A 21410-nucleotide genomic window follows, 5' to 3' on the forward strand; every position below is an offset into this window, starting at 1 on the left:
CCAGCCTTCATAAATTACAAGAGCCTTTTCTCTTTATCCCTCACTTCCCCTTCTGTATATTGCAAGAGACAAAAGAGAGGTTTGCATCATCCCCACAGAGGATCAGAGGGGTTGTGCCGTCTCATTTATGTGAGGATCTATACATGGTTTCCACAACCTGCTGTGGTAAAAGGGCAGCAGTAGAGGGATGATGTAAGAAGTGATGATTTCAATGTGTCAGCTGTACTCTGGGAGCTGGCAACATCTACTAAGTGAATATCAACTAACTGTGAACCTGTGAGCTCTGGTTATGAATTCACAAAAACTTAAAGGTCAAACGTTTCATATTTGTACCATAGTACAGTGGATCCCTAAGTAATGAATACCGCCTCATCGAGAATGTGTCTGTGTAATGATTAAATAGAGCAAAAAATGCTGCACGACGTGAATTCATTTATCTGCTTTATTTTGAAATATCAAAAGAAAAGAAGTAGCATGTTCTCTTATGTTTAATCTCTTTGCAACCTCATGTTTGAATGGTCAGTTAGTAATGATAGTATGGACATGAGAAAACTGTTCAGTGTAGCACCTTTTTTTTACATCACTGCTCTTCACAATTGGAGCCTCGTAAGAAAGAGAAATATATAGTGCGACCCAGTCAGTCACTTTACTGGTTAACCACATAGTCACTTAAGGCTTAAAAGTCTACACCTCTTGGCAGCAGGTACAACTCCTGCGTCCTGCTCTTAAGTGTAATGAAGTGGCCTATACCAGCTGAACCCAGTTTCAGCACTGCAGCATGAAAGTGTTCCCAGATCTGCCCGGAACTCCTCATTACCGCCCTATAGTTTTGTTTACGAGCTAAACTGCTCTCCGCATAGTGTCAAACCTCAGCCAAAAGGCCATGTTTCACATTCCAGCCCATTATGCCGCAGCTGCACTGCGTCAACTAGAAATGCCCCGAACGAGCTCGGGGCACATGCTTTCTGCTGAATGCGTTTATTTCTGGTGTGTTTGTGCGTATCTGTGCATCTGTGTCCAAGACATAAATATGTGCTTTGTTTGTATGTGAGCCTTCTTTGGTGTTTGTTTCCTTATCTGCCCGATTATGATACTGCCCAGCTCTAAACTTGACGCGTACACCCACAATACTGTTAACACTGAATGACCTCCTCTGCTTTTGTATTCATGAGATCGTCCTCTGTTTATTTGCCCGTAGATTGATATAGCTTTTTAAAGAGAGCCACTGCCTTTATTATTTTTCTATCTTTAGAGAACGGAGATAATAACTTGTTCTTCCATTTTGACTGGGTTGATGAATATCGCTGCAATGCAATATCCCCCCACCTGTTTAATTTTTTTATGGAGTCAGATTGTAATAATCTTTCTTGTTGTCCTCCTGTCTCTCCTTTCCTGTGTCGTCCTATCTGTTTATCAATCAGAGAGCCAGCTGCTCCCAGGGAATAACTTCACCACCGAGTGCAACATCCCTGGAAATTTTATGTGCGGAGATGGGAAGTGTGTCCCAGGTGGGTGGCAGTGCGACGGATTGCCCGACTGCTTTGACAAGAGCGACGAGAAAGGCTGTCGTAAGTCCAGTTTAGACTCCATTATCAAATCCTTTTCTCTTTTTTTTTCTCCAGCCCTTAGCTGTGCTTTAAAGCAATGAAGCCAGATAGCCTATTTAGAGTCACGTCATGTCTTCTCAACTCCTGAACTCCTCTCGCTATCTAACATTCTCCTATCCCTGCACAAAGAGCCATAAGGGCCATTTAAGCCTAATTCTCTGCCAACTTAAATGAACTTCCTTCCTCAATCCTTGCCTCTCCCCCCACAAGCGTGCACCCCTCCTCCTCCCCGCCAGACCCACGGCCTCAGTTTAGCACCAGGGCACAACTTAATACCATCAAAGCAAAGGCCGATTACGTCTGCGTGTAGAAATAGTAGCGCATGCATAATTCTACTGTAAGGCTACAGTAATAGTTCAGTTTTGATCCTCACTTTTAGTCGGCTTTGATCTTTCTGGTCCGCTGCTCCTCCTCTTCCCCCTCCCGTCTCAGCCAGAGCTCCACACAAAGATGGGATTGCTGATGAAGATTGACTTTGAGGCCTGGCCACACTGAATGGAAACCCCCATCTCCCCATATATTCATCTCTCTAACCGTCTCGCACTCCCATTTTCACTCCTCTCCGCGCCTATCTCATCTGATGATGTTTGGCTTTTGGCTTGTAATTTGCTTCACAGAGACTTGTTTCCAATTAGAAAAGCATAACCCTCTTGTTGCAGAGATTTTTATTTTATTTTTTTTCACAAAGCTAATTCCCTGCCAAAAAAATCACATATGGTTTTTTTTCTCTATTCTGTCACCCCTCTCATTTTCTTCTTTTCTCCTCCTGTCCTCCTCCAGCAGTCACTTCTCTCACTGTTCTCTCTTGTTGGCAGCTCAGGGAAAAGGCAGACTACTCTTGACAAAGTTGTGTCCCATGGCATGCCAGCACACACATTCGGACACACACACAGCACGCATAGCCAAACTTTGCAGTCATCAATCTTCCAGGCCACTTTAAATTATATATGTGTATATATATATATATACATATATACATATTGTGGAACATTTCTAGTGGTGTCCTAGACAATATTCTTTAGTAAACCTTCACTTCTCCTGGTAACTGTAACTTAAAGTAAGTCTTACACTACTAAGATGGATAGGTATTGTGCCCCAGATTCTCATCACTCAATGGCCTTAAACTGCCAGCAACTGTCAGACTGAGAAACATAATATTCCAGTACATTTGGACTAATTGCATCAGGATCAAAATACATTAAGTGTTCCTGTTTAATCAAATCACGCAGTTCGTGTGTCAGTTTGCTACACCCTCAATCAAATCCAGCTCGAGTACTTCTCACTTTGAACCCACAGACGAGCAAAACTTTTTGTCTGCTGCTGACACTACATGCTATACCGCTAAAGATAAAAAGCAAGTTATCATAAAGCATCACACTCAGCCTTGCCCCTCCGCTTGTCAGAGGACTATTTGTGTTTGTTGTCGACATCTACATTATCTCCTCTGGCATAAGTGGGCCTTATTATCCTCAAATAGATGGCTAGTTGTCAGTCGATATCTCCGGCGACTGTTTCACAAAAATCTCCAGACAGACCTCTGGCTCCATTAGGGGCTCTACAGGGACAGACGGGGGAAGGGGGAAGACAAGGGAGTCAGGGAAAGAGAGGAGGTAGAGAGGAGGACTCATTATGGTGGCTACAGCAGGAGTTCTGTCTGGATGTCTATTATCTGAGGAGAACACAATGCCTGGAAGCTTTGAGACTGCAGAACTGTATTCTCTGCAAGCAGAATCATAATTAGACACCCCCCTCTAAGAAAACACACACACTCACAGTTAAATATATATATATTTAACAGAGGGAGATGGTAAATTTACCAACTTGAAAGACAGTTTGTTGACTTAGTTTATTCTCCTTCTGTCATTGGGCTCCATGAACGGTGTGTTTCAATGCAGACTTCTCAGAAAATAGTAAAAAATACTTTCATTTAGTGGGATATTGCTATTAGACCGACTTCTTTTTTTTCACCTTTATATAACCAAGTTGGAAATCAGACAGTGTATCTGATGGTGTCTGGCCACTGTCCTTTGCAATCAGTCATTACCATGGAGGCAGAGCAGTGTTGACCATCACAGGATATTGAATTTCCTCTCCTCAGTAATATGAGCAGGTGGCCTCTGTCAGGAGGTTTGCAGCTTTTCTTTGACCACTTTTTTACCTTAATTAGTTAATTTTTAAGTAGCACAAACACAGCGCACGTTTATTTCTTTATTTCTGATGTTATTTCTACAGGGAGAGTGCTCATCAATAAACATTTCTGTAAATGTGCCAGTGTTAGCTAAGGGCTAATTTTTAATTTAATTTAGTTTTCAACTGTTGTCCCTACATACTATATAGCAGTGGTTCCCACCTGGTCCAGATTTCTCCTTAGTCATTAGTTCAAGGTCCACACAGTTAAATACATTCAGCTTCATACTTGATTTGGCCATGTTCTGAAGCTAGTTTGCTGTCTCTGTCATGTAGCTGTCCGTTAGTCACTCACTTTACAGCAGGAAATGGCACTTTAAAATAAAAGCTTGTGCCAGGAATTCACTGTACTTCAAAAATGAAGTGTATTTTTAGGAACTTGGCATGTTCGCAAGTCACTTGAGGTCCTTTTAGAATGGACCCGCAACCCACCAGTTGCGTGCTATATAGTATATATGTAAATATACATAGGCATTCTGGCCTGGGTACGCCTTGGGGTCCCCCAGGAGGAGCTGGAAAGCGTTGCTGGGGAGAGGGACGTCTGGGGTGCTTTGCTTGGCCTGCTGCCCCCGCAACCTGGCCCTAGATAAGTGGATGAAAATGGATGGATGGATGCATATATGTAACATTGTGTGTGAACCATAGACTGTGTAACAAAGATGGACAACGTGACAGCTACTCAAAGTGAAGCCAGAGCATCTCTATCACCCCCTAGTGGCTGGCTGCAGTAAAAGGTCATTAACCCCGACCCTCCATGTTAGCAAATGGGACGTGGGACACGTCAAATTTTTCACAAAGATGGTTCTTGTCACTTTAGGTAGTTCTAAACCGATGGTGTTTGTTCAAGTGTTAGCTCCAAATGACATCACCAGTGCAGCATGACAGTGGCCATATCAGGGATAGGCTACTATGGCTTATTTTTTTGTATAGTGGGAGGAAGTGGAGACACAATGTCCATTTTATATACAGTCTATGATGTGAACCTATAAAATCCTCTGCCACATCTTTTGCTCCAGATCCAGTCTCTATTTTTAGCATGTACATTTGCACCAGAAGACAGCTGTAGTTAGAGAGTAGATCCCCTGTAAGCCCATGCTGTTTAGCCAGCAGATTGTGCTGATGTGGGTGTCTCTGATCCAAGGAATACTTATGCAGAGCCCAAGGTAAAGGTCATACTGTATGTGGTGACATCTCCCTGGTGTCTCATTACTGAGAATTTTGTTTTTTGATTCCATGTAGCTAACGGGGAATCACCAAGGAGAACAAATCAATTTGGATTTGCAAATTACTTGCTGGAACACGGAGATATCAATTTTGTGTTGAATCTGTGTGAAATCTGTAAAACTTGAACAGTTTTGCAAAGCACACTCGCTCGCATATACTGGGATATATTGGTCCAATCAGTACAGTGCATCCCAAGACCAAACCGCCCACACATGAACTCAAGATGACACCGTCTGGCAGATTTTAATTTTTCACCAGCAGAAATAAATTTCTTTCTGCCTTTTGTGTTGACCTGAGTGTATTTTTATTCCAGTGCTATCGGAGGGTGAAGAAGGTCAGGATAGAATCATGCAAACCTGGCCTGCATTTGCTCTCCTTTATTTATTTACTCATTGTAGATGTGTCCCAGTCTGCTATGCCTCATAGGCCGGGAATTGCCCCTCTATTGGTCAGGAGAATGTTTATTCACCTAGAAAAGACAGCCTTCTCCTTTCCTCCCAAGCCCCACTGCTCCTCTCTTGTTTGTTTGTTCTTCCGGTCCCCTCCAGCACAAGGGTCAACTTGAGTCATGTAAATACTTTTTGCTGGCTCTTGAATAACAGTCTGTGCTGAGAGAAGAGACGCAATATCTCCAGCTTGAGTCTTATTGCATTAAAGATGCAGCTTATTGTATTACTGTCCTGCTGCGCAAGGCCAGGACCCCCCTACAGATCGTTTTAATCAAGTCCGATTCTTTTTTTTTTTAGTGCAACCTCTGCTTTGCACCGCATAACTGAATTTTCGATAAAAACATATCAGTCATTCTTATAGTGTCTCCAGGATTGAGCATCTGCCTTACGTGGATGTGCTTGTATGTATATGTGTTGGCAGGTCTGAGGGGTTTTCAAGTAATGATTCAGAGACAGGCTGCTGACTAATTCCTCACACAAAGAGGTCAAAAGTACCACCCTGCTCTCTGGTGTCCATAACGACAGCCTGGGAGAGTGTTAGACAAAATGGATCCTGACAGAGGAGAGAAGGAGGAGAGCTGACTGAGCTTACTGGGCCTCAGAGCCAGGATTAGCCTCTTTGCCCTTGTCTGGGCAGGGCATGAACAGGCGAGAGTGGAGAGATGCGTAGTGGGGCCGAAAGGGTGAGTGGACATGATGTATAAAGCAAGAAGTGGGGAATCAAAGACGAGGGGAACAGTTGGGAGAGGGAGAAAATACAGAGAAGCACATTTCACAGAAATGACTGTTCTGAACTAGTGGTCCTGCAGGCGGAGGCCATGGCCTCTCAGCGAGGAGGAAAACATGTATTCAGAATTCTGCACTTACAAACTTCTGTGTAAGTTCAGCTTTACCTCTGCGTTTAACTAGGAGGACCATCAGCAAGCCAGTAGCTCTTAAAGAACAACAATCAGAGCACAGCACACAAGGGCTGCTCATCCTTCTGTATTCTGCTCACGCAAAAATAGTTTGCATGTCTTTAATCAAGGCTAATGTGCCTGTCTTGCCACTTGCTCAGTATGTAAATGACATTGCCTGTAATCATGGCTTTCAAGTTACAAGCAGGATGTTGCTGGCTGAGCCTCCCTTTTCTGTACAGTGTTTTAAAGTGGTGTATTTTTGGTGCTGCTGTTGCAAAGAGAAGCAGATTGCTTTCCATTTTCCGCAGAGCCTAGCACAGTTTCCACACTTACTTTGGTTTTTCCACTGTCTTCCATTTCCACTAGTAACTGCAAAAAAGTTACACTGATACTCTTTGGTGACTGTGGATAGCTATCGATAACAAACAAAAGTGCTATCCTCTTTTTGTTTTGGTTGCAAAATGGTTGATGCACTTCCTTTGTGCCATAAATCAGGCCTTCATTTTCCAGGGAGATCATATCCAGTGGCAGAAAGAATTGCATAGTGAAACCATGACGTATAGGGAACCAGTCTAACTGCAGATGGTGTCATTATTCTATAGACGTTACTTTGTGCAATCAACATTTTCTTCATAAGAATACATTAAAGCCCCCTTTAAGCGCAATGCTTCCCAACCTAGTGGTCGAGACCCCCAGGCTGTTCTCATACTCTCCACATAACCCACATAATAATGAGCCAGTAATTCATGTATTGCTGGTGATCACGTGACCAATGCGGGAGTAAAGAAGGAGGTACTATAAAGACTGAAAGTCTGTGTTATGAGGTAGGTTGGGGCGATGGATGGGTCAAACAACACAAGACTTACACCAAGGAGACCGGTGTTTGGAACCATGAAGACCAAGTGAACATTGAGCTATTTTAAGGTGTCTCTTTTCCTAAACCTAACTAAAGTAACTTTACTTGACTAAGCCTAACATAAGTAGTTTTATATTAAGTACATAACTTTAGGTTGAATTTGAATCTGCTATTACGACTGGAACTTCCTGTCTATGACGGGCTGGGGATGCGCCCTCATTGAGGACTTGGCTCAGATTAATCTGATCCCATTTGTTTTGGCGGTGGCGACTGCTTACCTTTGCTGATGTTGACCCCAGCAGGATTTGAACCCTGGACCTTCCCCATGGAAGAAGAGTACTCTAACCACTACACTAGGGAGGCCCCATATAACTTTCGGTTAAGTAAATAGCATAATTCATTGGGTGCTTATTGGTTACATACCATATGAACCATTGTATGAGCATTTTTGCAGGATTTTATACAAACAGTTGTATGAGGACACACTGAGACGTCTCTGTGGGGTCACAAGATAAATCTGATGAGTCACCCAGTAATAAATATTATGGGGTAGATAAAAAACTTTTCCCCTGACTTCAGTTCTCTTTTTCTTATGAAATAGTGGATAATTTTAGCCATTCAGGCTCTAAAGCGAGACTGTGAAACTTAAAAAAACAGAAATAACAGAATCTTCCACATCAAATGAGACATTTAATTCATAAGCAATAAAATGAGCCATTGCTCAATTCAGTACACTCTGGAGTTTTTTACTGCAACAGCCATTTTTGGTCTGATATAACCAGCAGCTAATGGTAGCCAGTGATAGCACACTCTAGACGACCATGGGCCTTTCTCACAGAAGGCATTTTGACATATCACAGTAGGATTGATACATGTGTAAATAATAAAATGAATGATGACTTGATTCCATTTAGGTGCTTTGGTTTCAGGATCCGTGTATCCTGCATGCTTGCTCACTGCCACAGGGGCACTTGAACAGAACAGAGCCATCATTAGTGTTATTAGTAACACCTGTGCTTTCCCTGCAAGTCAGAATGTCTGCTGTGAGAAATGCCTATTGCTGTGTAACTGACACTGCAGAGTCAGTTCGCTGACTTCATGACTTCTGCGTACTTGAGCTACACATTTCAGCAACTACCATCATTCTTTAATTGACACTTGTTGCCACAGTAGTGCTGCTCAGCAAAAGTTACACAGTCTGGCTTTCAACAAAACTCTTTATGAGGGGATATTCACCAAACATGGACATATTCTGTCACTTGTGCCACTAAGCAAACTTAATTTACTTTCTAAGATGTGCTGCAACCTGGCGTATTTGTACATTATATGGAATGCACTGTACTAGAGTTCAGCAATATATGTCAGTGTTCTGATATGAGATTGGATATCGCAATATCGTAAGTGTTGTCCTCTGCTGATTTTAAAGCTGTGTTAAAGTGATGCAGTTTTCTGAACTTACCAGACTTGCCTATTAGTCATTATATCCACATTACTGATGATTATTTGTCAGAAATCTCATTGTGTAGATATTTTGAGAAAGCACCAATAGTCAGCTTTATAGTTTTTTATTTATTTTTTATTCATTTAACAGGGACAATACACAGTTACTTAGCTGCAGTTAGCCAAAAGCTAATTTCCATCTGTAGTCCCTGGGCAGGAAACAGAGAATAATTTCCCTGATAAAAGACACTATTATATAAAAAGCACAATCACAAAATAGAAGATATGTAACTGGTAGACTCTAGTGTTGTCTGCGTTGTGTAGATATAAAGAGGCCCAGAGCGTGGATATCTTCAGAGGCGACCTCCATTTATGCCTGACAAGTGGCAAAACAAAAATCCATCGTCAAACACAACCATACAAACTCCAGCCCCCTCTCCCACAGAGCACAACAGCAAAAGGGTGCCATGTTACATTCAATTAAGCACAATGAAACACAGAAAACATACCTAAAAACAAGTGGCTAAACAAAAATCTTCTGTCATACACAACCATACAAACTCCAGCCCCTGCACAAATTAAGCGACACAAGATTATGTTAGCATAAAATGAAGTTATAAACATATCTCAACAGTGCTAAAACACAGAAATTACCACAAGAGCAATGTCGTTTACCTCTCCCACAGAGCACAACAGCAAAAGGGGAGCGATAAGGCAGGAGACACTCCTTTATAAGTGGGGTACCCTGAAAGGTGAACGTAGGGGTACAAACACTGGGTATCAAACGTTCCACATATTGAGCACAGAGACCTAAGCATGACAGGTAGTAACAACTGAAACAAATTTTGTCTCACTATAACACACAATAGCAAGACAACACAACATCAGGGTAATGCAACTTTAACAACAGCAACAACAATACAGCTACAACATTAAGATATAACAAGATTTCCTAATGTTAGATCAAGTTTTTGAGTTCATGTGTGATGGGTTCATGATTGGGTTGACTGTAACCATAATTTCATCTTAAATTTTAAACCAACAAAGCTGTTGCACCGTCTTATCTCATGTGGTACTCAGTTCCAATAGTTTGTAGCTCTAACAAAGAAGACTGATCTACCAAACTCAGTAGACCTGTGCTGTACTGCACAGTCACCTCTGTTGGTCGTCCTAGATGTCCTCCCATTGTCCGAGCACAGCTGTATGAACTGTTTTAATGGAGGAGCAGCCAGGTCACTAATCACTTTCAATAATCACTGATCAATATTGAGGTATTTGGTGAAAGAATATTGTGATTTTTGATTTTCCCCATATTGCCTGCCCAGCTCTACACTGTCCAGCAACTTTTACTCCTGTCCTGCTTCATTCAATCACTGGCAGCCGCACAGGAAGGACAGCATGCTGGAGGCCCACACACGGGGGCTGATGTTTTGTCAGTTAGTTTAAAGGTCTATTAATACTTCATAACAAAGAGGGATAAAGCCATTTGATGTTTTCATTACCCGATGCACTGTTTATTGATCCTGTTAGCTCTTCACAACATTCGGAAGCAAAATGAATTCAGTTCATTGGATTACTGGAATATTATCACATTATTGCTTTCTGCAGTCATAACACAGCCAAAGCCTGGAGCAACATCAATGGTGCTTTTTGTTTTTCTGTGTACTGACCTCCACAAAATGCCCACGAGATATTGAGTTCAAAAGGAGCCGCTAAATGCTTATCAACAACAAAGTTCTCCTAGACAGCAGGGGTGGAAATAGCTAAAAGGACTCCTGAGACAGATCGGTTGTGATTTAGATATCGAGGCTTACAACGCTGCCAATTCCTCAAACCCACCATGTGTAGGGAAGGGGTTGCTAAGATTAGGAGTGTGCGTTTATGCGATAAGAACATTGACCAATGCACTGACTCGAACACAAAAGAGCCATATACCGCTGACAGATATGTTTTTGTTCTTTGGCTGTCTACTATTCACGCTCGGCTTCATTGTGCATAGGTGTTCTTTGCCCCAGAGTGTGTTTGTATTTATGTCTTTGTGTGGGTGTGTACTGTTAGGAGGACACAGTGGAAGAAGAAGCAGGTGGGATTGGAGGTGTTTGGAGGATTGGAGCATGTCTCAGTGTCTGTGTGTGTGTGTGTTGTTGTAGCCCAAGAGAGCGAAAAGAAAAGGGAGGAGAAAAAAATGAAGAGAAAATGAAGCACTAATAGCAGGAAAAGTTAGGAAAGCAGAGGGAGGTTTAATGGGACCGAGTCTGGTGCATCCCATGTGCTTAATGGCTGACTGATCAATGAGTTGCTGTAATTAATACCAAGGAGCAGGGATGAAATATTGATTAGGGTCTTACATACAGTCTCTTACTCTGATTCTGTCTCCTGCTGTCTTTTTTCCTCTTCCAGTTTTCTCTTTTTAGATTGAATGCTATCCTTCTCCGATCGATAGTCACAAATTAGGCAAAAATGATTGCTCGGAAATCTTCAAAGGAATACGAAATGCGGCCCTGTCGTATTACAATACAACGTCAGGCGCTACCAGCTCAAACAAGGCAATTTTTGCAGCACGTTGCTTTCTATGATGAATATTGCAGCGGGACTATTATCTGACAGATCACTCGCTGCTCTCTCACTATATGCCCTTGCTTCCCTCCCCTTTTATCGGGAGGTGTTGAAATATTGCTGATATTTTTGCACTTGCGCCCGCCTTATGGTATACGAGCCGCACTTGCTTCCTCATCAAGCACGAAGTTGGATGGCTCTGCAGAACTCCAGTGGCCCGTAAATGCTTGGCCCTTGAGATGAAGGCAGTTCTCTAATGTAGCGATGCCTCTTCCTGCACATGGATGGTTATTGTATTGTACAGCTAGCAAGGTGGGCTTAGACAGTGAAACGCACGGAATGATTATTTTGATCCCGGAACCCTCTAGACTGAAACTACCCTTGGCCTCCTTGCTTACATCCTGACTCCATTACCTATTGATTTCCTCCCCTAAGAAATGCCCAACAAGGTCAGAGAAACCTTTGAAGTCCACAGCTGTTTTGCAGGCCTCTTTTCTCTCCCACTCACTCCACTCGTGCTGTTTTTTTATTTATTTATTTTTCTTGTTAGTCTCTTTCCTCCAGTCTCTCTCCTCACTCTGTCAATCATGCATGCCCATCACAACCAAGCCTACCTGTGCCGAACAAGTTATTCGGTTCTCTGGGGAAGTGAGGAGCGGGAGAAAAGGGGAGAAGTGTGGAGAAGGGCAGAGAGGTGCATATTGGGGGGAAGAGCAAAGCACACTTTCTGCAACAGGAGTTGTGCTGTCAGATTCAGCTTGACATGAATGCCGAAGCCGTGGGGTAGATAAAGACGGCGGAAGAAGAGACAAACGGTAGTATTTTGTTTCATCTTCATTTTAGATTATGAAATGATTTACTCTTGAACCCAAAATATGCCACTGTGCTCCGCTCCCTGGCCTAGATTTGAACTTTATTTTACTTTAGAAAGAAACATTTGATTTTTGTTGTTGTTAATTTAAATCTGTGAAAATAAAACAAATGAGGTATGAATGTTTGGAGAAAGTACAGTTCAGTATCCTTAATTAGAAATGTTCTTGCGGAAGAAATTTCAGGCAGGTGTCATAACTTGTACCTCAGTTTAGTGTGTGTGTGTGTGTGTGTGTGTGTGTGTGTGTAATTGTGCAGGAGACGCTAAAACAGAGAGAGAGAGAGAGGCGTGTGTGTGTGTATTCGTGCCTTTGTTTGTGTGTCCTCCAACTGTGCGTTCCGGTGTGATCCAACCATGTATTTCTGCTAGTGGTAGTCTTACCTCAAGGAATCGAGCTCGACTGCTAACCTCATTCGTTTTCATTTGTGCTGCTCAGCTGAACACTGGAACTAAGTTTGGAAGCCGCCCAACACCCTGCCTGCTTTTCGTAAACAACTTCTACAAAGGCTCAGAGAAGAGAAGGAGAATTTGGCACGGAACTAACGCAGTTCAAACCTAGAAACACAGTGGTGACAGGAGGGATGAAAACTGGATAAGATGTATGGTTATCGGCTGCGGAGGAAGGCAGAGGTGCGGAAATGAATCAGCACTACCTGAATTTCAAGTCCCAGACCTGAAATAAAGCAGGAGGTCCTCACAGGATTATCAAAGGAAACATAATAAGTTTGTGTTTTTTAACGTTGTCTTCCACCCCCAACTTGCTCCTTCTAATTAATTTTTCCTCCTCTTGCTCCGAAAAACTGCTCAGCTAAAGCTATAAAGGGCCACGCATCCCCAGAATACAGCTAAGCACATTAGCTCTATCCTTCCAACCAGTGCTGTCTCTCCCACCCACGACTCTCCCTTCATGAGCTTGCCCTTCATGTGACTTTTGAGCTAATTTAGAACACAAACACTGGGTCAGATGAATCCTGCCAGCAGTAGAAGTGGTAATGAGGATTCGGATGAGGGAGGGGAGTGAATGAGGGATCTCAGAGCAATAACAGGGCTGTCCTTCGAGCCAAGCCTGCCAAGCAAATGAACAAAAGCATGTCAGGATCCATGTCCATGCCGAGAAGAAGAAAGTTGCATCCTCCAAAAAAGAAACTTTGTTTTTATCCACAAGGCCAGAACATGTTTGCTTTATTTCTCACAACAGGCATGAATCAAAAGGAGCAGAAGCAAAGTCCAAGACATGTAAAATAAATGGAGTGCAATATTATGTTATTGCCTTTGTTTGTGGCCTGATGAATTTCAATAAACCCCCCCTTTCTACAGAAGCATATTTTTGTGTCTTTTCTTTTATGCGTTGCTCCAGCTCCAAGCCATGTTTTCCTCCCTGGACTCTAATGAATGTGATATACCATACGAAATGAGCTTTGGGTGGTTAGGGCCTCTGCTGTCCAGGTAAACAAAGGCTTCCCAGACTATAGACACAGAGATCGGGCGCTATCCCAGCTTCCTCCCATGTTCAGCGGATTACATTTCATCCTGGAGACGGGCGCTCCAAACCCTCGTGGTTGTTATGCCCAGCACCCCCCCCCTCGCTACACATAATCGCGGCAGCTTGAAAGAGCTCATAAATCAGCCTACCACAATATATTGTAGAGGGAAAAATGTGCGCCCCTGGCATTTGAGACGGCACAATGCCAACCTATGAGCAGGCCAATTCCACCCTTTGTATTCAGTCGAGAGAGAAAAAACAGAAAGACTGTTTGGTGGCTTGCTTTGAGATGTCTACCATGCCCACTCACTCTCCCCCTGTGTGTGTGTTTGAGTGTGTGGGTTGTTCCATCCTTTTGTTGTTCTGTAATGTTTAAAATGTTTGTAATGCTGTTCCCTCACTGGCATTAACTTCTAGTCTCCTTTAACTAGTATCACAATAATGTCTAAGGCGTAATTTGGTAGCTTTTCCCATTCTCTGTCTCCAATAAGTACGATTACAGCAGGAGCAAGTCTCACACAAAGCCAAATTTACAAGTTTAAGCTTGTATTATAATGCAAATTTCTGGAAAGGAATAATCCATGAGCAGTTTAACAATGGCCAGAGTGGAGAAACAGAGGTCTCAGGGACGATACTGTATTTCACACAGCTGTGGCCCATTATTATAAACTGTAAATTCCAACGGCTGGAGCACACTGTCTTTTAAATGTCTTTTTTTGCTGCCGTCAGACTTTAAAATTCTAACTTCACGGCAATCGAGCTAAAGCGAGGTCCTTTGTTTTCTGATGTCTTTGCCTGCATCTACCTGCAATCTTGTTTTTCTCCTTCTGCCAGGGAAGATCAATGTGTTTGAGTTAAAACTAGGGGCTAGTGCTAAACGGAGGATGCCAGGCATTGATGTTCTGCAGGCTCGTCACTCAGTCTCAGTCAGGCCTGTCCTGGGAGATAAGACCCGTGGCCTGCTTAGGCTGATCAATGGCAGAATCCATACAAACACTCTCCCACACGATTTGCTCCCTTTGTCTTTGTCATTAACTTGTTTTCTTCCCCGATCAGTACTTTGTGCTCAGGATCTTAGCCCTTACTTGTCATACTTGAGAGAGCGCAAAGATAAGCATTACAGAACAAAATGAGCTGAGAACTAATTGGTCTCTGTAACAAAGCAGCTGACTGTTTAAATCCTGTACAATGCTTAATGGTTAAAGGGTTTGTAATTTCAAGAACATACAGTTGTGTCTGTTATGTTTCTACCATAAAAACATTAGGAAAACTTAGCTGGCCTTAGTCGTGGGTCCCTCTCTTCCTAAGTGCAACAGCCAAGGTTCCTTGTGTCATAAAACATCATGTTAAGCATTAAGAAGTGCTGCATCATCTCTACATCATCCACAGACTAATCCATTGTTTTTCTTTCCACCACTTCCCCCCTCTCCTCCCATCTGTCCTTAGCTAAGGTCAAGTCAAAGTGCGCCCCTACATTCTTCGCCTGCGCTAATGGCATCCACTGCATCATCGGACGCTTCCGCTGCAACGGCTTCAGTGACTGTCCCGACGGGAGTGACGAGGAGAACTGCAGTGAGTCTCACATGACAGCCATTTCCAATAATAGCAATCTGTCTCATGTCATGTGCACCAGAAGGCATGGTCTGTTTAATGATGTACTGCCCCTCCCCCCAGAAGTCATGACAGTTTAAACTGCAGCTACTGTACTGCTCCTGCAGCCAGTGGTGGCGAAGTATTAAAGGTCCAGTGTGTACAGTTTAGGGGGATTTAGTGGCATCTAGTGATGAGGATTGGTTGCAACCGACTGAAACTTCTTGCGTTTAGGATTCCTTCAGTGTTCATTGTTCATGAGATTTTTACTGGGAGCTGAATTATTGGCAGAGGTCACTCCCTTTCTAAAACAAACAGACCTGCTAATATGTGCTCACCTTTTTTCTGATCCAGGCTTTCAGGAGGTTTTTACTGTGTGCCGAATTGTTTGCAAAGGTCTTCTCCTCTCCAAAACAAACAGACTCCAGTGATTTAAAGTGGTAAAACCAATGAATGAAGCAGTGTCAGATTACAAATCAGTGTTTCCCCGACACTGTTTGGCATATCGGAGATAGGCCATTAGCCTAGCACCTGCTAATCTGTGCTTACTTTTTTTCTCTGATAACCTAAGATTCAGACGTTCAGGAGGTTTTTACCGTGAGCTGAATTATCTGCAGAGGTCTGTTCCTCTCCAAAACAAACAGACCCAGTGATTTAAACACTGAATAAGGCAGTTTCACTTTTTAAAAAATATGTGTTTTTCCAACACTCTTGTCACGGTGGGGCTTCTTACAGTGGTCGATGCAAAAATGTGAATAGCCCTGTCTTGAGCCAGTGTGCATCACGGCAATCTCCATAGAGGTTGCCCCGCTCCCTATGCAGACATAAACAGATCATTCTAAGATAACGAAGACTAAACAATTCTTTTTTTCAGGTTATACACTAAAGACAACATACTTATTATGTTATATTCCTGCCAATATATCCCCTTAAATCATACACACTGGACGTTTACAAGTGTACTCGTTGTGTGGTACCACTACCACTGCTATAATTGTAGGGTCCTCTGTGGCTCTGGAGGAGGTTTATCAACTGTGAGAAAGCAACTGTAATGATGTCATGGTGATGCAATCAGGATTATCTCAGCTTGGGGCCTGGAGACTGTAAATGAATAACAGAGAGCCTGAATTACAAACATGGGGTGTGGAGTTTGAAAAATGTATTCGTTAACCAGGCAAGGAGAGGTTAAACATTAAGATACTATTGGTTGCATTGTGGGGAGTGAACAATGACGTGCTTTTGAAGCTTGGCCTACACAAATAAAAGTAAGATATCCCGACCTCTGTTGTTTCAATTGTGACATAATTTTGAGTCCCACAACAACTGCATTACTAAACAGCTAGAGTGCCTGTTTAATATGCTTCATCGGTGCATTCCAGAAAAATATTTGCATACAGTTTGAATGGGCCAGTGTGAAATAATGGAAAAATGGCACTCTGTGACTCATTTAATTTAGGAGCAGCAAAGGTAGTTAGAAAAATAGAGATATCCAATTAAGATAACAATCGCCACACCTCTGCACATCTTACCCATCTCTCTGGTTTCCCATCTTCCCTCCCTCTCCGATCTACAATGTTCATTGTGTTACACCATGAAGACAAAGAATATGAAGACCCTACTTACAAATTGAACTGACATCCCAGTCTCCATCTTTGCAGGTTGGGTGGTTAAATTTTAAAAGCAAAGAGCTTAGTATTTTTCCAGAGGCACATAATCATGTAACTGTTGCCATTTTTAGATTTGCTTCTGAACAGTGTGCTCTGAGATTGTCAGTTGATCTTTTTTCTTTCTTTTATTTTGTTCGGCTTCAGTTTTGTTTTACTGCCAGAATTATATTGCTCAGACTTTCTAAAGTGTGAAGCAGGTATTCTTTATGTCCCTCCTTTCAGGGGAAAATGAAGGAGAGTGTCATTCTATAAAGAATGCAATTTCTGCACTGAAGCTGTCCCCTCCGCTCACTATCAAATCCCGCATATAGAGCCGATAGTAATAGTGGTGACAATGAATGAATGGCGAAGTAGAAAATTCTATTACCCTTTCAAAAAGTTTGAGTCATCTTTATTTGTTTGCATTGCTTGTAGCTCCTGACTCTGCACCCTTGGGTCCAGCTGTGCCTTTTAGACAGGTGAATACACATGTCATATTGAAATGAAGGACGAGAGGAACGGCGGGATCCAGGTGTAGTCTGCATTATCAGGCATATTATTTGTCCTCACATGACCCCCTCCCTGCTTTTCCCAGTGGGGAGCATGCATCAAGCCGATCACTCACCATTGTCAGAGGCAGTGTTCCTCGCCCGCAGGGCACCACGCTCACAAATCTAATCTAGCCATTTAAATGGAGCTTTGCTCCACGCTCCCAGCACATACTGCGTCACCACTGTGTAATTGTCTGGATCTTCTCACAAGATAATTCTGCCTCATTTTGCAGAAGCTAGAACAAAGACCAAACCAGAACTGCTAATAGGAAGTGATAGTGCTGGGCAGGATTTTGAATGTTTCTTACATGTTTTTTTTCCGGTTTGATTTTTATCAGACTCCTCACATCAAATGTTTCTCTGCTTTAACCCCCACTGTTTTTAATGTTTAATTTCTTCAGTGAAAATCCCCATGACACTGTAATACCCATGTTTTCCTCTTAAATTTTTATCAAATCAGTGTTGATGATTGTATGGGATTAACACAAAACGACTTCTAACAAACTGCACAACACTACCACAACAGAATATTAATTTAATTGGCTTTTAAATGAGTTCATCATGCTCTGAAATGTGTTGCTCAGTCACGCGCTCAGTTGCTTCTGTTTCTCAAGTTACTTTAAAACCTCTCATAGTTACCCTGTTTGAACTTACACTTCACCTTTGACCTCCACCCCAGCAGGCAACCCACTGGTGTGCTCGGAGGCTCGCTTCAAGTGTCGAAACGGCCACTGCGTAGACCGCAGCTTCCTGTGTAATGGCCAGGACAACTGTCAGGACAACAGTGACGAGGAGCTCTGCCTAACTACAGCAGGTAAGTCATTAAGTCAAATGTCTGACATTGTGTGTGTAGAAAAGACAGATGAAGCACAACGTCTCTTCAGGCACTGAGAATCAGACACAGGTTGCAGATTTGTAGCAGAGCAGAGACATTCCTCATCCCTCTGATTAACCTTTAACTCACACATTTCATACTGTTTTTATTGAGGGTTTGATTGTTATACTGACACATTTCATCAAAATTCAAAGCAGAAAAAGCAACAGGAAGAAACTTTAATGACTCCTTAGAGCATGTTGAACTGCTGCAGCAGCAAATTGTGAAAAGATACAGCAAATTCAATCACAGCTACATCCAGAACATGTAAAGTGGGACTTTTTTGATTAACAGGATGTGCTTAATAGAGGTAAAAATAGCAGTGGGACTGAAATGGATCAATGCCAAATATTGGCAGTGTGAGAGTAGTAAAATTCATCAAAAAATAGTGATGTATGCAGCAAGTAGCAAATTAGGAAGTTACAAGAATAGAAAACAGTTATACCTTACATACAGTATGTAAAATGATATGCTGTGACACTATGTTTAAACACTAATAAGTGAAATATAAATTCACTCTACAGACGTAGACATTTTGTGCACAGAACTGAAAGATTTGGATTTAAATCACAGGCTGTCTACTTTATAACGCCAGATAGACCATATGTACTATAAAAGCTGACAGTATGTGTATTGATGTCTACGTTCATTATCTCCTAAACTACACTTTTTGCAGGATATTATACAAAAATGATGTCTAAGATATGCTGCAGTAACAGGATGAGTGTATGAAGCATGTGTGATTTGCTTAAGCTGTATAGTTGATGACTTGCAGAAAGAAAAATGTGCAGAATGTGGACATTTTGAGAGTTTTGGAGGTAGTGTGATAAACACTGTACACGGCACACCAGGAGCCTTAACACCCCTAAAATAGCTGCAGAGACACCAATTATGCCGGATGAGCTGGATCTGTTTTCCCTCACAGTTAAAAGGGGGGGTCTTGAGATAATAGTCTCTATCTTCGTTCACTTTCTTCGCTTCATTCTGAGTTCATCCACAACACCACAAGCGTCAGCATTTTAAAGATGAGACTGGGTGGTAACCACTGTCATGTTCGTCTGTTGTGGTTATAATTGTTGGAAAATCTGGCAGCAAAGTTTGCAGCAGATTTCAGAACATGTGAAAGCTTGTAGATACAGTATTTACAGGTTTTCTATTAAACTGGATCAACAGGATGATTGAGGAGTTCTGACACGCAATATGTCACGTCATCTGATATTTCTGAAAACATCACTTAGGAAATGTATTCTGCAGTTGGCTCACAAAGATACAGAAAAGCCACTGACAGATTCAGCTTTATGCCAAAGAAGACATGAGCTGCTGCAGACATCCCTCACTACAACACAATTCACGCCATGGCATCATTATGGTAATGCTGTAAAATCTAATAACACTGATGACATTGTTTTGACTTTGCGTTGCAGCACAAATAGCAGTGGCAACATCCCTGACAGTGAGTCTGATGTCTTCTGGTATATCTTAGTCACTGGCAGGTACCACTTACATTTGGCGTGCCATTCTTATTCCACTGGCAGCTTCACTTCTCACAGGCAGCTGTTGCCACCATGGCACAACAGTCGGCTTCTGTCAACACTTCAGCCGCACTTCCACTGGCAAGCCGACATGATTTCTGTCAGCAGTCCAAGCCTGATGTGCATATAACCCCAGGCAACCAAATGTGGACCACTGTCAGTGTTTTCTTCTGCTAAAAAAAAAATCCTGTGTATCCTTATCCCTCTGTCTAGGTGCTGCTGTCAAATTGATTTACTCGCCAGTAGGAAAAAATGTCTGTCAGAAATAACAAAACAGGCCAAGTGCAGAGTACAAAAAAGGCAGCATCTATAGCCCACAAGACAGTAATGTTAGCAATACTGAGAAGTCAGCAGAAACTTGATCGAAACTCAAGAGGCAAAACGTGTCTCCGCCGCAGCCGCACATTAGACTTCACAATATGAGCACAGTAAATCTCGGTGAAACTTTTCAACACCATTTATTCTCTAAAATAAAATAAAATTCTTCATCTCTTTCCTCGGCTGTGAAAAATGGCTCCGATGTGACACTATTGACGAACTGCAGATCGCATAATCGTCGCAGGAGATAATTATTCTGCTTGCTGTGATTTAGTCCACTAATGCAATACCACACAAATCTACATTTGTTAGGCTAACATTCATCAGGGATATTTTTTTATTTTGCCTAAGTAGTGAAGCTGATTTAGTCAAATTCTTTCTGTTTTTCACCTGTACGTGTTCCATCCATCATCACACGTCCTTCTCAGACTCGGCGACTCAATGCAGAGGCACAGAATGCTGAATAGATCTGTATAGTGATGCAGAAATATTGATTGATATCTGTGTCCACTGCACTCCCATTTCCTTGTTAACAATTGAACAATACCAGCTCCAGTGCTGACAGAACAGAGCTGCGTTATGGCGTCTGAGGGATCAGATCTCACCACGCAGTCTCCACAATAAATGCTGGGTTCTGTATGAACAGCTCGCTGCTTGCAAAATACCTCATATTAGATGAATTTGAAAAATGTTTTCTAATGTACAATTAAAAATCAAAGTAGACATAACATTTGGTAATTACTTTGCAGAAAACATTCTCAATCTATTACAGCTCATACATATTGTATCATAAAATGTTTATGCACCTCAGCAGGGGCTCAGTGAAGATCTAAGGGGTGCTTTATGACACATAATATTGCCAGTCCTGACTACAATTATTATACTCCATTTCCTATGAAAAGGAAGTGTTCTGCCTAGCAGCGGTTTTATTAAAAGGCCTGTCTCGGTTGACTGAGAGGCTTCTCCGACTGCCTCCATCTCTAAAATATCTTTTTCTTATCATAAAAATAAAAACACCAGATTTTTCAACTATCCCGCAGAGAAGGGGGTGTGTTTTCAGTTCCACAGTGTGTTTGGTGCCATTGTTATATTCCCAAAGACTCCCTGTCAGCACTGATTTTATAGTATTTATTTGTATGTATGGAGTGCAAATGACCCAAATGTTCTCCCGCTTATTTCGCTGCTGAAAACTTGTGTAGCGCCGCATAAAGTACAAGCATCGAGAAGTTGTGAGATCAGTGTTGTTGTGACCTTCAGAACACATCAAGTGAAGAGAAGCTCAGTTTTTTTTTTCCTTTGTTTTTTTTTTTTTATTATCATCAGACTC

At 42.1% G+C, this 21410-nt stretch overlaps 1 protein-coding gene across 2 annotated transcripts in view; it reads left to right on the forward strand.

The window, feature by feature from the left end:
- The window catches only part of ldlrad3 (low density lipoprotein receptor class A domain containing 3), a 91866-nt gene that overhangs the window by 36270 nt on the left and 34186 nt on the right, over positions 1-21410 (forward strand). Inside the window, exons 2-4 of one of the 2 annotated variants that reach the window (XM_033635914.2) lie at positions 1422-1568; positions 15019-15144; positions 18039-18173. In XM_033635914.2, the coding sequence (XP_033491805.2) occupies positions 1422-1568; positions 15019-15144; positions 18039-18173 (408 nt within the window). The remainder of the gene's footprint in view (positions 1-1421; positions 1569-15018; positions 15145-18038; positions 18174-21410) is intronic. The other variant, XM_033635915.2, reaches the window with a different exon arrangement.

Source organism: Epinephelus lanceolatus, chromosome 5 (genome assembly GCF_041903045.1).
Source record: "Epinephelus lanceolatus isolate andai-2023 chromosome 5, ASM4190304v1, whole genome shotgun sequence".
Lineage (NCBI taxonomy): Eukaryota > Metazoa > Chordata > Actinopteri > Perciformes > Serranidae > Epinephelus > Epinephelus lanceolatus.